This window comes from Phragmites australis, chromosome 15 (assembly GCF_958298935.1).
Source record: "Phragmites australis chromosome 15, lpPhrAust1.1, whole genome shotgun sequence".
Taxonomy (NCBI): domain Eukaryota; kingdom Viridiplantae; phylum Streptophyta; class Magnoliopsida; order Poales; family Poaceae; genus Phragmites; species Phragmites australis.
Genome location: NC_084935.1, coordinates 7,760,351 through 7,774,236, shown reverse-complemented (window position 1 = coordinate 7,774,236; position 13,886 = coordinate 7,760,351). Strand labels below are relative to the sequence as shown.

General features: G+C 45.0%; 1 protein-coding gene across 2 annotated transcripts; it reads right to left on the bottom strand.

Annotated features, from left to right (window-relative positions):
- Positions 1-1,567: 1,567 nt before the first annotated feature.
- LOC133892464 (G-type lectin S-receptor-like serine/threonine-protein kinase B120) lies at positions 1,568-11,010 on the bottom strand. 2 transcript variants are annotated; one of them, XM_062333260.1, is made up of 9 exons: positions 10,217-11,010; positions 4,960-5,270; positions 4,077-4,406; positions 3,855-3,962; positions 3,026-3,249; positions 2,739-2,949; positions 2,411-2,648; positions 2,183-2,333; positions 1,568-2,073 (listed from the first exon to the last, which is right to left on the bottom strand). In XM_062333260.1, the coding sequence occupies exons 1-9, from the start codon at positions 10,927-10,929 to the stop codon at positions 1,765-1,767; spliced, it is 2,595 nt and encodes an 864-aa protein (XP_062189244.1). In that variant the 5' UTR covers positions 10,930-11,010; the 3' UTR covers positions 1,568-1,764. The 2 variants fall into 2 exon arrangements, with proteins under 2 accessions (XP_062189244.1, XP_062189246.1); XM_062333262.1 differs by having other exon boundaries at positions 3,026-3,246.
- Between the last annotated feature and the right edge of the window lie 2,876 nt (positions 11,011-13,886).

Genomic DNA, 13,886 nt, shown 5'->3' with positions numbered 1-13,886 from the left:
TGGATCCAGGGTGAACAGCGCTGGTGAATCCACCACACCATGCACGCACTAGTTTTCCCCTTGTGGCACATCGAACGAAGAGGCGCCGTTCTACTTGCAACATCCATTATCCGAGACTGGATGATCGATGAACCAGACCAGCCGACGTGTCTCCGATTCAGAACAGTAATGGAGCCGTCAGTGTGGCCTGGTAACAGTTACGGTGCTGATGAGTCGACGGTCGGTTTCTGCACTGTAGGTCAAAGAACACGAGGCGAGTGACACTTTGGAGACGACCCGGCCATAGCTACCGCAGCAGAACACACGCCCCAGCATGGGACTATTCAGAGATGTCACCACTCACCAACCCTATGGCGCCGGGCCTCAACGACGAGAGAGAAAGAGAGAGCACAGCACAGGTCGTGTCTGGCGGAGTTGCCACGGAAACGAAATTCTAGAAGATTTGGTATTTCAGCTACACATGCTAGTGGTTGGATTAGAGAAAAACAGCACTGACCAGAATCTCACAACAACAGTCGCGGAGGAGAAAAATAAGCGGGGCGGGCACGTGCTCCGGGCTGGAATTTGGAACATCCGGCCAGCGAAGCGGCGTTGTTTTCTTGGCTGCTGCAACGACGCCAACGCGCCGAGGCGATCCGTGGACGGGCGGGCGTTGCCTGGCGTAGTGGCATGTGCCGGCCGGTTGGGAAAAACAAGGCGAGGGGCAGCCAGAATGCTCGAAAAAGCCGAGAAATTGCGTGAAATGAGAGAAATTGCGTGAAATGGTTGGGATCTCGACGGCCTCGGCGGGCGACGACAAGGAGAAGGTTCCGTCGCGCTCAGTATAAAACGTAGTAGAACAGTCCTATCTGGTAGCCGGTTGAGCTGCCACAGTACTACTACACCTGCTTTTGTACGGTACTGCGGTTGGTGGGTCAATGCGCGACGGAGCTATCGTTGCTCCCAGCAACTATTCGTCCCGGCAGTTGCTTTAAGGAAACGTTTTTAGAGAAACAAACGTTATCTGAAGGGAGTATCAAAACCGAAACAAAAACAAGAAAAAATGATGCTGTGTTAAGGCGGATTCCACGTTCCATTCATGTTTAGACTGATATATACATGTATAGATTTCGTATATGCATGCAATCGGCAGCAAGCAATCTGCGTGCGTGAAGCATGACCTCCAGTGAGAAATATACGGTCGCCTGGTGGGCTCATAGGTCATGGCTCTGTATTTTCCTGACAATGCATCAACTTCAGAGTGACTTGTACTGGAAATCTGGAGTGATGCAGACTCCCTTGTGATGATATACATATCTTGTTCAGCAGATGTCATACCAGATTAGATAAAGGGGGAATATAGCTCCAGGACAAGGTTTGTAGAGCTATGCTATTTTTTTTTTCAAATGAAGGGAATAAAACAAAGAATAGCAATAGAACTGCGAGAAACTAGTCAGAAATTCACATCCGATTCTGTAAAAAAAAAAAGTACTTTTTTAGCAAAGTAAGGTTGTATCAAGTTTTGTATTCATCTCATGATTAGCTTATGCATGCCCTGGGCAGTGGGCACACAAATGACAGTACTACAATCACCTGCACAATTTTTCTTTTGGAAAAATAAATGTCACATTGTCACTAGGTATGACTCAATGAATTTTTCATACAAAACAGGAAGAAAAACAATGACTAATCTACACAAAACAACGCTTTATTAACATCAGAAAGAGGGAGGGGGGGGGGGGGAGCACAAAGATACCATAATTCCGATATATTGTTCTTGCTATCCTATCTTCCATGCAACTGCGTCATTGACACAGTGCCTATGGAGTGGCTCTGTTCATTCTCACTTGATTTGCTCGTCTCAACATCACGGCCTCGAAGCATCAGAGTAGGTGGCCTCGGATTGGGAAGCCTTGAGCTGTCGCTGCTCAACATAAGGATGACAGTGGGGATGTCGGGACGCTCATCAGCATGATCTTGCACGCACAACAGTGCAATGTGGATGCATCTCAAGACTTGTCGAATTAAGCATGATGCTCTTATCATTGGATCGATCAGTTCCTCACCCTTATCTTCGTTCCATTGTCGCCATGCCTGAAAAATGGTTGTGAAGCATCAAGTAGCAAAACAGAATATGAGTGCAATGCCTGTTTGTTTAGGTAAGACCCCTCTAAATGTGGATATAGAAGAAGCATGTGCTTACATATCCACCAATGTTCAGGGAGTCCTGTTGACCATGGAAGCTCACAGCCCTCTTTCCTGTGATGATCTCCAGGATCAGGACTCCAAAGCTGTAAATGTCAGACTTGACTGAGAAAATGCCTTCCATTGCGTATTCAGGAGACATGTAGCCACTGCAAAACAATAATCAACTAATCACAACCAAGTGGGAGTGGTGTGGTTATTGTATGGTCTATTGAATTGTGCATACAATGTTCCGACGACACGATTTGTGTTGAATTGGTTTTGGTCCCCACCAAACATCCTTGCCATCCCAAAATCTGATATCTTGGGGTTCATATCTGCGTCCAGGAGAATGTTGCTGGCCTTGAGATCACGGTGAACAACACGTAGCCTCGAGTCCCGGTGGAGATATAGCAACCCTCTAGCGATACCTTCAATTATATCAAACCGCTTTTTCCAGTCTAGAAGCCCTTGCTTTTCAGGATCTATTCATCCACAGTGATCACGATTCAGTCAGCATATTTGTTCATTCAGTGGGGCAATAGAGATGCATGGGAAGTGGAAATGATACGTACTAAAGAGGAATGCATCTAGACTTTTGTTAGGCATGTACTCATACACCAAGATCTTCTCTTCTCCCTGTATGCAGCATCCTAGAAGTCTTACAAGATTGCGGTGCTGCAACTTTGCAATAAGTAAGACCTCATTCTTGAATTCCTCAAGGCCTTGACCTGAATTCCTACAAAGCCTCTTCACCGCTACTTCTTCTCCCCCAGGTAATTTTCCCTAAAGTGGTTCATGATATCCATTATTATGCCAACTATAACACAAAAATTACTGTCATTGATGACATTTAACATACCATATAGACAGGACCAAATCCTCCTGCTCCAAGCTTGTTAGAGTCACAAAAATTACATGTGGCAGCTCTTATGCGGTCCAGGGAGTATACTTTGAGTTCATGACTTTTCCCGTCCTCCACTTCATCATTAAAACGAATCGACTGTGAGATATCCAGCATACCACTAGTCTGCTGGGACTGGGTAGATGAATGTCTTGACCTCCAACTTCTGTGCACTGCATCTGCTACAGAATGGTTGTTAACATTATACATGCCACCAAGAATTCATTTTGAAACTGCCAGTTCACACCTTTTCTAGCGAGTTTATGACAGCATTACAGCAAAGTTTATGGTTTTTCTAATCACAGTTCTAACTAGAACACTTAACCCAGAACACTGACTAATAGGAGCACTTAAAAGACTTTTTACCCTAAAAAGATCAGTATGGCAACAGAAAGGAGTGGGCTTTTGCTACGCTTCAATCAGTGAACCAAAATTTCACTGCACAGGTGAGTAAAGACTATGATTTACATCACCTTGGCAAGAGAATACCTCAATTTTTACTGATGATGGGAATGTTTTCCCACAGCAAACGCATAACAAAAATCCATGGACTAATCATGATTAGTTACCACTATCTTGTTTTAGGATCACTAAAGCCTCTAATTTTGTTGATGAAAATCAAGCCCACAAACGTCTGAGCATGATGTTTGTTTATCTTTTATTACAGCATAATAATTATTGCATCCCATATTTGACTGAATTCTTACATTCAAAATATTGGTAAGTGAACAGTAGCGAGTGCCACATGGATTTCTCCACATGAAGGGTATATGGAAAGGAACCTTACCTTTAATATTTCTGCCACGCTGCCACCAGAGAACAAGGCAAGCTACCAAAACAAATAGCACCACGACAGATACTATTGTGGCTATTTTCCAAATTGCATGATGTTCTCCTGCTCATTAAGGGACAGCAGACAGTGGCATAAACATCATATTTTACAGGTGGAGAAATATAGAAATGTTGTGCAACGTTAAAACCTATTGGTTAGATAATCATCATTACTTACTTAACTCAGAAGCAGGAAGCTTGAGGTTTAGGTTATATCCCCCACTCGGCAACTCGTAGATATCGATTAGTTCGTTACCCCAGGCTAGACACCCTATTGTAGTCAAGTAAACATAGGCACCACATGAGCAGTTGTTCTGGCAGGCAGTCCTGCACCCTGTCTCATCTGCCACAGTGGACACCCAATATGAGAAATCAGGCCACTTCACGTTTCCAATAGCAAGAAATCCATCCCCAGATTGGTTGACCTGACAACCCAAAGGCGGGCTCCTGATACAACCTTGACTCCAGTTTCCTGCATTCCACCGATCCAACAATTTCGGCTGAAAACCTATTGAAATAAATAAAAAAAAAGGAAAGTCAGACCCTGGCTAGTATTTATTTTGTAAGCATGTATGAAAGAAAGCTCTATAAAGAAACAGACATAGCAATCCTAACCAACGTTTTTCATACTGTAAACTGTTTTGAACAATTGAAGAACAAATTGAAAGCACGCCCAAAGTAAGAGAAAAGACAAGCAAACAAGTTTTCTTTTAACCAAGTAAACAATCCTTCCAATGCAAAGCCCTGGACTTGAGCATGTTCCAAAAACTTTAGCCATCCAGCAAATATTGACCATTTTACAGCTAAATCAACTGGATGTTAAATAAGAACAATTGAGTTGAAGGATGAAGAGAAGGAACTAATGTTTTGGTGCATGAATTTTGCAGGAACTTGTGCAATTTTTGCAGGATTGCTATAAAAAAACCTGTGTTCCAAAAGGAGCCTTTATCTTGAATCCTTCAAAGTTTGAAAATCGAAATTGCAGACCTATTTTGGTGTGGGTAACACCTTTTGCATTGCACAGAAGATATTGCATTCTAAAATTTTGGTCAGAGACAAACCTTTCAGACACGTGCATTTTGCCTTGCCATCTTGCACCACAGTACATTTTGCATTCGCACCACATGTGGCATAGTATTCGCACTCATTTGATGGTTGCATCCAGACAGTCTCCCACTTTTGTGAGGACTTCTTAACCATGTAGCAGACGTCTGTGCCATTTGGCACAACAACAAACCTCTGCAGAGATGTGTTTGTTGCAGTGTAAGTGTAATATTGTCCTAAGACTGGATCATTTGCCGGTTTGTACCCATACATGTAGAGTGGCCTCCATGGAATGCCTACAAAATTCTGCCCAGTCCATTGTCCTGACCTGTTAAAGGATTCAAATCAAGTCATGATATATCTTGAAAAGAGATATTCAACCTTTTTTAAGTTGGACACTTATTATATTGACAGCCTATATTCATGAATCTAAACTGCTACTAATACTATCATTTGCATGGCCAAATTCCACTTCATTGCCCATCCTAGGTGCTGTGACGCTTGTGCTGCTTATTTCCTAGGTATTGACTTCTCTTCAAAGCTAGCTATTCATTTATATCCATCAGGCTATTCAACACACAGGTATTGGGATTCCACAGAGGCAAGTACTACAATGTAATGTCGAAATGTTTGTCTTTACTGGACTATTTCATAGAGGGATACCAATTACCAAAGATTCTTTCTCAAAGATTTGTCCGAATGGCAACTCCACCAATCTTGTTTCAACATAGTCAGAACCCCGCCTATGTTGTACCAACATAGCCAGTCCCAAGCCTGGTTTACGAAGGAGGGTTAGGCTTGGCGAGCCAACGTATAAAACACAGCCACTCTTATGGAGATGAAACCCAAAATAAATCCGTTGGGGTGTAACCCTCTTAGCACGCGCCATATATGAATCCGGGTGTGGTGTTAAATCGGCAAGGGCCACACCGTCACCCTCTTGGTGACACGTCGTATATTGATCCAGATACGGTGATAAGTGGGCAAGGATCGGGTCGTCTCATCCTTAGTGGTGCGCTACATCAGCACCCGGGTGTAGTGAAAAATGAGCAAGGGTCTCCCATATTTGACTTGACGGGTGCGAAGGGTAAGGAAGCTAGCCGAACCAAGTAGGATTCGTTTAGGTAAGTTGAACGTAAGGCCCCTAACGGGTAAGTTGCGAGAGTTAGTCGATACATCGATTAGGAAACTAAATGGAAGGGACAGATGGCGAAGGAGGTGAAGAATATCGGCTTCAAGCTATGGTACATGAGGACCGCGAATAGAAATGGAGTTGACATCTTGATCAACAAGAGCCTCAAGAACGGAGTGGTGGACGTCAAGAGGCAAGGAGATAGGATTATTCTTGTTAAGCTGGTTGTTAGGTATTTGATTTTGAACGTTATTAGCACGTATGCCCCTCAAGTAGGTTACAATGAGAGCGTCAAAAGGCAATTCTAGGAAGAACTGGATGACATGGTTAGTATTGTGCCTATTAGCGAGAAGCTCTTCATATGAGACCTTAATGGCCATGTAGGTACATCTAATGTAGGGTTTGAGGGGGTGCACGGGGGCTTTGGGTATGGCAGTAGCAACCAAGAGGGAGAGAATATCTTGAACTTTGCTATGGCCTACGGATAATAGCTAACACCGTCTTTAGAAAGAGACAATCCCATTTAGTAATGGCCAACACCCTAGCCAAATCGATTTTGTCCTTGCAAGAAGAGATGACAGACATGCTTGCTTAGATTGTAAGGTGATACTTGGAGAGTGTGTTGTCCCTCAACCTAAGCTTGTGGTGGCTAACTTTCACTTCCGTATACGTGTTTGACGGGACAAGCGCGCCAAAATCGAAAGAACAAAGTGGTGGAAGCTCAAAGGAGAAGCAGCACATAACTTTTAAGAGAGGGTTATTGGCGAGGGCTCTTGGAAGGAAAGAGATGATGCAAACAACATGTGGATGAAGATGGTAACTTGCATTAGGAATGTGGCTTCAGTGGTGTTTGGGGTGACCAAAGGAAGCAGGTGTGAAACTATAGACACTTGGTGGTGGAACGAGGATGTTCAGAAGGCTATCAAAGAGAGAAAATAATGTTTTAGATGCTTACACCTTGACAGGAGTGTGGACAACATAGAGAAGTACAAATTGGTAAAGAAGACCGCAAGCGAGCAGTAAGTGAAGCAAGGGATCTGACTTATAAGGACCTTTATCAGCAACTGGGCGCAAGAGAAGGAGAAAATGACATCTATAAGATGGCCAAGATCTGTGAAAGGAAGACAAGAGATGTCAAACAAGTCAAATGCATCAAGGATGTGGCTGGTCGACTTATGGTGAGATATGATGAGATCAAGACTAGATGGATGGATTGTTCAACCGGGAGAATGCAAGCTCTACCATTGAGCTGGATGACTCTTTTGATGATACCACCAGACGATTTGTACGAAGGATTCAAGAAGCTGCGATCAAGAAAGCTTTAAAAAGGATGAAAGGAGGCAGTATCCCCATTGAGGTGTGAAGATGTCTTGGAGACATAGTGATAGTACAACTAACTAAGCTCTTCAACCTCATTTTTTGGTCAAACCAGATGCTCGAAGAAGGGAGAAGTATATTAGTACCAATTTTTAAGAATAAGGGAGGTATTGAAAGTTGTACTAATTACCGTGGAATTAAGTTGATGAGCCTTACAATGAAGCCATGGGAGGGAGTTATTGTCACCTAAGAAGAATGGCGGGTATTACCAAAAACCAATTTGGTTTCATGCTCGGGAGGTCGACCATGGAAGCGATTTTTCTTGATGAGGCAACTTATGGAGAGAGATAGGGAACAAAAGGATTTGCACATGGTATTCATTGACTTAAAGACGGTTCACGATAAAATACCGAGGGATGTTATGTGGTGGACCTTGGAGAAACACGAAGTCCCAATAAAGTACATTACCCTCATCATAGATATGTACAATAATGTTGTGATAAGTGTTCGGACAAGTGATGGTGACACCGATGACTTTCCAATTAAAATAGGACTACACCAAGGGTCAGTTTTGAGCCTTTATTTATTTGATTTGATGATGGACGAGGTCACAAGAGGCATACAAGGAGATATCCTTTTGTGTATACTCTTTGCTGACAATGTGGTGCTAGTTGACGAGAGTATGATAAGAGTTAATAGGAAACTAGAGTTGTGGTGACATACTTTAGAATCAAAATGTTTTAGACATAGTATGACTAAAACTGAGTATATGAGATGTGATTTCAGTGCTACTAGGCATGAGGGGAAGATGTTAGTCTCGGTGGAGAGGTGGTTTCCAAGAAAGATACCTTTAAATACTTAGGATCGATACTATATAGGGACGGTGATATCGATGAAGATATTAGTCGTAGAATCAAAACCGAATGGATAAAATTGTGCCAAGCATTTTGGCATCCTCTGTGACAAGAGGGTGCTATAAAAGCTAAAAGGTAAGTTCTATAGGACGGTGATTCGACCCGCGAAAGTTGTATGGCACAGAATATTGGCCAACAAAAATACGACATGTCCATCAATTAAGTGTATCAAAGATATGTATATTGCGATGGATTTGTAGTCATACAAGAAAGAATCGGGTCCGAAATGATGATATACGCGATAGGGAAGAAGTAGCACCAATTAAAAGAAAATCTTGTCCAACATCAGTTGAGATGGTTTAGATATATCCAACAGAGGTCTCCAGAGTTACCTATGCATAGCAAGATACTAAGATGCACTGATAATGTAAAGAGAGGTAGGGGTCAACCAAACCTGACGTGTGAGGAGTCTATAACAAGACTTGAAGGGATAAAATATCCTCAAAGAACTATCTATTGATAGAAGTGCGTGAAAGTTAGCAATCCACATGTCAGAACCATAACTTATACATCGGTCTTCTTGTACCGTTATTGTTTTTACTATATTTTACTATTACTAGTACCTTTATTATTACTGTTGTTTTCTTATTATCTTTTTAACTGAATCTTATAGGTTTCATCTCTAGCCTAACCCAATTTGCTTGGGACTAAAAGGTTTTGTTGTTGTTGTCCAAATGGCCCTCTATCATGTAAAAGAATAATATTTTCAAACTATTGAGCTTAAGCATAACAACAAAAGAAAGGGCAACAAACAGACCGATCTATCAAGAAACAGAGGTTAAACGTGTTGGAATGGCCCACCCATCCTGACTAGCTAGCCAGTACTGCCTTGATAGACTATAAGTGAGATGTTTGGTTTGCATCTGAGTTTGTCACGTCTAAGGTTGTGACATAGATTTTAGACAACTGTTTGGTTAACTTTCACAATTGTGGCAAGCCACACTTTGTTAGCCCCTTTGCCCACACGTCATACACTCAATTTTTTGACTACCTTTGTCACACTTGTGCCTAAAAATTTGTTAGCCACACTTAGCTAACTTTAGACATAGCAAACTTAGACGCGAACCAAACAGGCCCGTAATGTTTCTCCAAAGATTTCTTTTTTTTTTTTGGCACGCAACTGCGAGGTTCTCAGATTCTTGAAATGACACTCACAATAGATGTTCCCATAGGTGCCACTGCTTTCTAATAACGCTGGTCCTGGCTTTGGCACAACCCCATCATAGATTATGACTGAACAAATTTGGTCAACAATGGCACGGACAAGTGCGTTTTTGAAATTCAGTGGCGGCTAAGGGAGAGTCAAATTTGCAGTGCCACTTCAGCGGTCCAGAAACTGGCATATAGAAAATTTCGCCTTCCCCAAATGGCTACTTTCCTACAGCTAAACTGAATCTTTTTTATGTGTCTTCTCCATCTGTCCTCTTGTACTGAAATGAAAATGATGTTTTATATGGACCATGAAAGGGAGATGCTAGAATTTCCACGGGGAATAACCGACAGTTGAAGGTGCCTTGCTGCACACTGAAGCAACTAGCACGGGATTAGCTGAAAAAGCCAAACCAAACTAGACTACCTAACCTAGCGAAACTAGCTAAATTCGAGAAATCTTGCATAGCAAATAAGCACAAATCTAGATTGCTCCCATGAATCACAATTCAGAAAGATATATCCTCCCAAATTCTGAAATTCCCGGGTCAGACGATGAAAGAACACAACAACCAGCAGCTAATTACTAGTTAGTACTACAGTACGTTCCTAACCCTGAACTGGTCAAAGGCATGATTACTAATTGTTGCCCAAATCGAACCTAGTATTAGCAAAACAATCCTCACAACCTCTCCTATCAAGAAAACTAACCAAAGGAAAAGATACCAAAAAGCTAAACTATCTCGAAACCAAGAAGCCAACCTCCAGATGATGACATTGCCGTCTTTCCAGATGTAGGCCTGGCCGGAGTTGTGCGGGTCGAGGCCGAGTGCGTAGCGCCCCGGCGAGGGGTCCGTCTCGCTGGCCCACGACGTGAACAGAAACCGCTCCACGGGGCCCCTCCCGGGCGCGAACACGGGGATGCGCATCCCGGACAGCATGGTGTCCGTGGGGTGCCAGAAGCTGTCCCACAACACGCCGTCCTCGCCACGCACCTGGAGGCTGCCGGAGTCCTGGATGGCCGCGGAGTAGCTGCCCCGCGGCACGGAGGCGCGCGAGGAGGTGTTGGAGGACCAGAGCAGCGGCGCCGGCGTGGCAGTGCCATTCGCCGCGCCGTCGAGGACGCGGAGCTCGCCGGTGTCGGTGAGCGTGAGCGACGGGGAGGCCGAGGTGGCCGCCGCGGCGCGGTTGGCGACCCAGACGACGGTCCTCGGCGAGATGACGCGGTACCAGATGCCGAGGTAGAGGCGGGAGGGCAGGTTGGTGTCCGGCGCGAAGAAGCCCACCTCGAACACCCCAGACGGCGAGGACACCAGCGTCGCCGCCCCCGACAGCGACTCCCCCTGCCGCAGCGTGTCTGTTGCCCCCGCCACCGCCACACTGCAAAGCCAGGCGAGGAGCGGGAACAGGCGCTGAGGAGAAGAGGCCATGGAGCAACAGCGCGCTCCTCCTCCTCCCCCTAGCTCCCTCCCCATCTCTCTCCCCCCTATTGGCCAGCCACCCGCAGCACCAGCCACTCCACTGTTGAGAGAGAAAAAGAGAGGAGAGGCGAGAAAGAGAGAGACGTGTTCGCTGGCTCGCTGCAGATGGAAGTGGGAGTGAATTAGTTGGTGTGGTTAAGCATAGCGTTAAAAGTGTGTGGCGTGGCAGTGACTGGGTGGAGGCTGCGAAAGCCGCGGCTCGGAGTAATTTAGCGGCAGGCGCTGCCGTGAGCTCGATGGGGGCGGCGACCCGCGCGTGTGTTGATGCGGACCTGTGGACTGTGGTAGGAACAGAACGTCGCTCGAGTGTGGAGGTTGGCTTAGTGGTGGAGATCCGGACGTATTCGTGGTGCGACACTGCGTGGATGCCCTTAAATGGCATGGAAAAGGAAGGGTGGCAAGGGAAAAGGACGGACGGGGGTTTTAGCCGCTTCAGAACTCGAGGGTGACTGCTGAATGGTTCGAACTCGGTCCTTCCTGCATGTTTCTAGGTTTGATGTTGTTTGGTTCTTGTTATTACCGGATGTGAAGATGTAAAACTAAGGATGTACTAGTGATTTCCGTTAAATTCTTAAGTGACACCGTGGTTTAGGATCCTAGCCATCTCTTAGCTCAGGGGCGGAGCTCCCACTGGGACAACCGGGTTATAACCTGGGTCACGGCTCATGTTCTGCTCTTAATTCTCCTGTAGCTCTCACGAGTCACCAGACTTTGGTAGACCTATGTCTGGACGTGGCTTGGGTCTTGGATCAAACCTAGTTTTGCCCCCGTCTTAGCCCATGGTCCTTGAAGAAGAGTGATCGATGGCGAAACAAGCTATAAAGCACTCGGATCAATTGACGCCTCATGCCATCCTTAGGTCATGGCTCTAAGCATGCTATGTCATGGCAGGCTCGCTTTTTATGTATGGCCTAAGATAAAAAGAAAGTTGTGTCGAGATTTTGGCAGGGCGAATTTGGCAAAATCCGATTAGATTTCCACCACGAAGGATGCAGTAGAGGGAGATATCCACTTCAAAGCAAGATGAGGTACAAGATGTGTCAGAGGAAGATATCCACTGCGACGCAAGAGGCAGAATTTAACTGAAGAGAGGTGGAGGCCAACACCAAAGCTTGATAGCAAAGAGGCTAGAGTCAGAGGAGGAGATGCCACCAAGTGGCATAGTGGAAGGCCGTGTGGTTGTCTTAGCTTGACACGTTGTCAAATGGGTACGATCTTTGAGACTTAGTTGGTAGGGGATTATTTTTCAAGCACCAGTTTGTAACTGGTCAAAAAAATAAAGAGAATTCTTAGTGTGTCTCCTGCCAAGCATTAGACATCTAATATACCAATAGTTGTGATGCACATGCGATGTCTTCAAATTTTTGTAGCGTATATGGCATGACGGAGGATCGCTAGACAGGCGCAAGGCAACATATTTTAAGGGCCACCATCACGACGAGTCCAAGATGGTAAAGGCAACGGCATACGAGGATGTGAACACACGGGCTATCTCTGCTATCCATCCATCTCACATAATACTTATCTAATTCTCTCACATACTCTATAATTTTTTTCACTTACCATTCTAACGAGAATCTTAATACAAATGAACGGTCCTAATAAAACATATATTTGTATAGCCCTAGGGTAATTTTGCCTTCCTTCCATGACCTTTGAATTAAAAGAGGTGGCCTTGGCTGGCCACCTGCTCTGTCCCGCCGCCATGAAAAACACAGTTTTTGCTGTACCTACATGTTCCGAGGAATGATCATAGTTCGTGCCCTCTGCCTGACTTGGAAAGGTGAATGAACTCAGCCAATAATGGCGTCTTTGGGTACTGTGCTTGGATTAGTGCAGTCTTGTTAAATCTCCTTTTCAGGATCCTTCATTGAGTACCAGGAAGATTCTTCTTCTGATGTCGGCTAGGATAGCAGTAGCACTGTCTGTGGTCAAAGGTAATCTGTGAATTTGCAAAGCGTCCATCGTTCAAAGACAAATTGGCGGTCAAAAGATATAGCAGGTTCTTGTCGTTGTTGTGCTGGAACTGTCGATTGATCGATACAGATCGGCGGTTCGGATCGTGTCACAGCGGCTATAGTGCTCACAGATCGTACCAACCCCGTAGGGTCAGATTTTGCATCAGCTGAATGGACTGGAAAAACACGGGCAACGCGGGCACTTTTAGAATTGTCATTAAGATTCAGAGCGAAGAACTGAAAACGACGATACTGATGGAGACTACGATAATGTGGTTTAGTGACAACCAAAATTCTTAATGTAGCCGCAACAATGGAAAAGCACATGTAGGTTAAGGACAAGATGCGTCCCAAATAGCTAATGAATGGATCCATGCTGCCAGCTTGTGCCTGATGATAATTAGTCAACACACGGCAGGTGGCTGAAATGAAAATTTCGCCGCTAAAAAGGGGTGATGAGAGTGGCCAAAGATAAATTATAGTATCGCAAAAGGTGACAAGTTGAGCTGGAAAATGAGCAGCTTACATGCATGAACACATTATAGAAAAAGAAAAGCATACAAACAAGAAAAGTTATAGTAAATCTATACCTCTATATAATACACAAGTTCAACTCTTTTCTACGTTCACACAATCTTCTGCTCCTACACAGATGATCTTTCATGCTTCCTCAAAATAAAACGCTCAGACCTTCATCAAATCCGATGGCCCTAAACATCCGGTTCATCCAACACTCACAGGTCCAGCCAAGGAGTGGCGCTAGGACCTTCCTCGCGACCTCACCAAGACGGAGCCGACCCGGTCTCCCCCGGTCACACCTTCTTCTTCCTCTTTGTCGGCCGCCTGAGCGCCGCTTTGCCGCCTCAACCGATGACCCACCACCTCGGCCACCCTCCGATCAAGCCGACACCACCAGGAGCTCCCCCACACCAAGGTGAAGCTCGCCGGCCCTTTCCCTCCCTCTCTCCCTCGCCAAATCACATCGTCGCTGTC

Coding starts and splice junctions, on each gene's coding strand:
- LOC133892464 (XM_062333260.1), bottom strand. CDS start 10,929: ATGGGGAGGGAGCTAGGGGGAGGAGGAGGAGCGCGCTGTTGCTCCATG. Junction 2,649..2,738: donor TCTAGATGCATTCCTCTTTA/GTACGTATCATT, acceptor GTGGATGAATAG/ATCCTGAAAAGCAAGGGCTT. Junction 2,074..2,182: donor CCCTGAACATTGGTGGATAT/GTAAGCACATGC, acceptor ACCATTTTTCAG/GCATGGCGACAATGGAACGA.